The sequence below is a fragment of the Vombatus ursinus genome, unplaced genomic scaffold (genome assembly GCF_900497805.2).
Source record: "Vombatus ursinus unplaced genomic scaffold, bare-nosed wombat genome assembly UNPS02014768.1, whole genome shotgun sequence".
In the NCBI taxonomy this organism is placed as follows: Eukaryota; Metazoa; Chordata; class Mammalia; order Diprotodontia; family Vombatidae; genus Vombatus; species Vombatus ursinus.
The window spans coordinates 4,142,627-4,143,920 of record NW_020954546.1 but is presented as its reverse complement, the minus strand read 5'-3'; the positions used below and the strand labels follow the sequence as shown (position 1 = coordinate 4,143,920).

Sequence of the window (1,294 nt, the reverse complement as noted above, 5' to 3'; positions counted from 1 at the left end):
CCCACAGGAATGCCTATCTTGGGGTGTGAACCAGATCCATGTCCCCTTCTGGTAGATGACTGACCTGAATGTGACCCATATTGGCCAGATCCAGAGGACTGCCTGGAGCCAGAGTCAGAGCCAGAGCCAGAGCCGGTGCCAGAATTGTATTTCCCTGTACTTGAGGACTGAAAGCTTCTGAGAATTTCTTCTTGTTCTTCAAAACTCACTAATGGGACGTTTTCTCTAGATTTGCTTTCTTGTTTCTTAAATCCATCTTCTTGACTCCTTTTGGAGTTATATCTTTTCTCACCCTCTTGACTTGCGTTTTCAGAGTCAGTGTTATATTCTTTTCCTCCATGAACTCTGGATGGGCTTGTCCTTGAATTCTGTTTCCTCCCACCCTGTTTGCTTGAGTGGGATATATGTTTACTATCTTTGCTCTTTCCTGAATTGCTTGAATTTGACTCAGGATTTATTTTCTTTGAGACCTTCTTCTGTGAGCTTGACAGAGAACCTTCGCTCTCTCTCCCTCCCAAGCCAGACCTATGCCCGACTTCCTGTGTTTCCTGTGATTGCCCGGTTTTGGATTTACTATATCCTTTTTCATTTTTCCAACTTGAATTATTTGAGTCTGATTCACCTCCTTTTTGTTCTTCTTCCTCTTCTTCTCTTTCAGTCTGATCTTCATGGTGACCGTGGCAGTACTCTGTCTTGTAGGCTTTGTTGAATGCCATTGTCAGCTTGAATATCATCAACAGGAACTCAGTAAAATCTATTCTCTTGTTACGATCTTGATCCATATTAAGCATGAAGACATCCACAGTATCAGCATCTCTTGGATTCTGTACAAGAGCAAGATGCAAAAAAGAAAACCAATGAATCTGAAACACATTAAAGGAGTCTTGTTTGGTGGTGCATATTGGTGCACCTAGGTGGACTCCAACCATTCCCTGCTGCCCTGCCCTTATTCTGTTCATTGTCACTGGACAGAGGGTCATATTTAGGGAACAAATAGCATTAGCCAGATGGGAATACTGTTTGGTAAGAAGTTGAGTGAATATAAGACAGCTGGTGCTTTTGGAGCTATGATGAATACAACAGAAACAGTAGGCTAGATTTGTATCAACCTCTGGGAATCACCAATTAGTAAATATGATAGGCTTTCTCTTCATCTTTGTTTCTTTGGACCTCTGAATACTCCTGAATATGTTTTCTTTCTTTCTTTCTTTCTTTCTTTCTTTCTTTCTTTCTTTCTTTCTTTCTTTCTTTCTTTCTTTCTTTCTTTCTTTCTTTCTTTCTTTCTTTCTTTCTT

General features: G+C 40.5%; 1 protein-coding gene across 1 annotated transcript in view; it reads right to left on the bottom strand.

Moving 5' to 3' along the window:
- LOC114043395 (filaggrin-2-like) overlaps positions 1-1,294 on the bottom strand; it is a 4,162-nt gene that overhangs the window by 346 nt on the left and 2,522 nt on the right. The window contains exon 3 of the mRNA XM_027862499.1: positions 6-824. Within this exon, the coding sequence (XP_027718300.1) occupies positions 6-824 (819 nt within the window). The remainder of the gene's footprint in view (positions 1-5; positions 825-1,294) is intronic.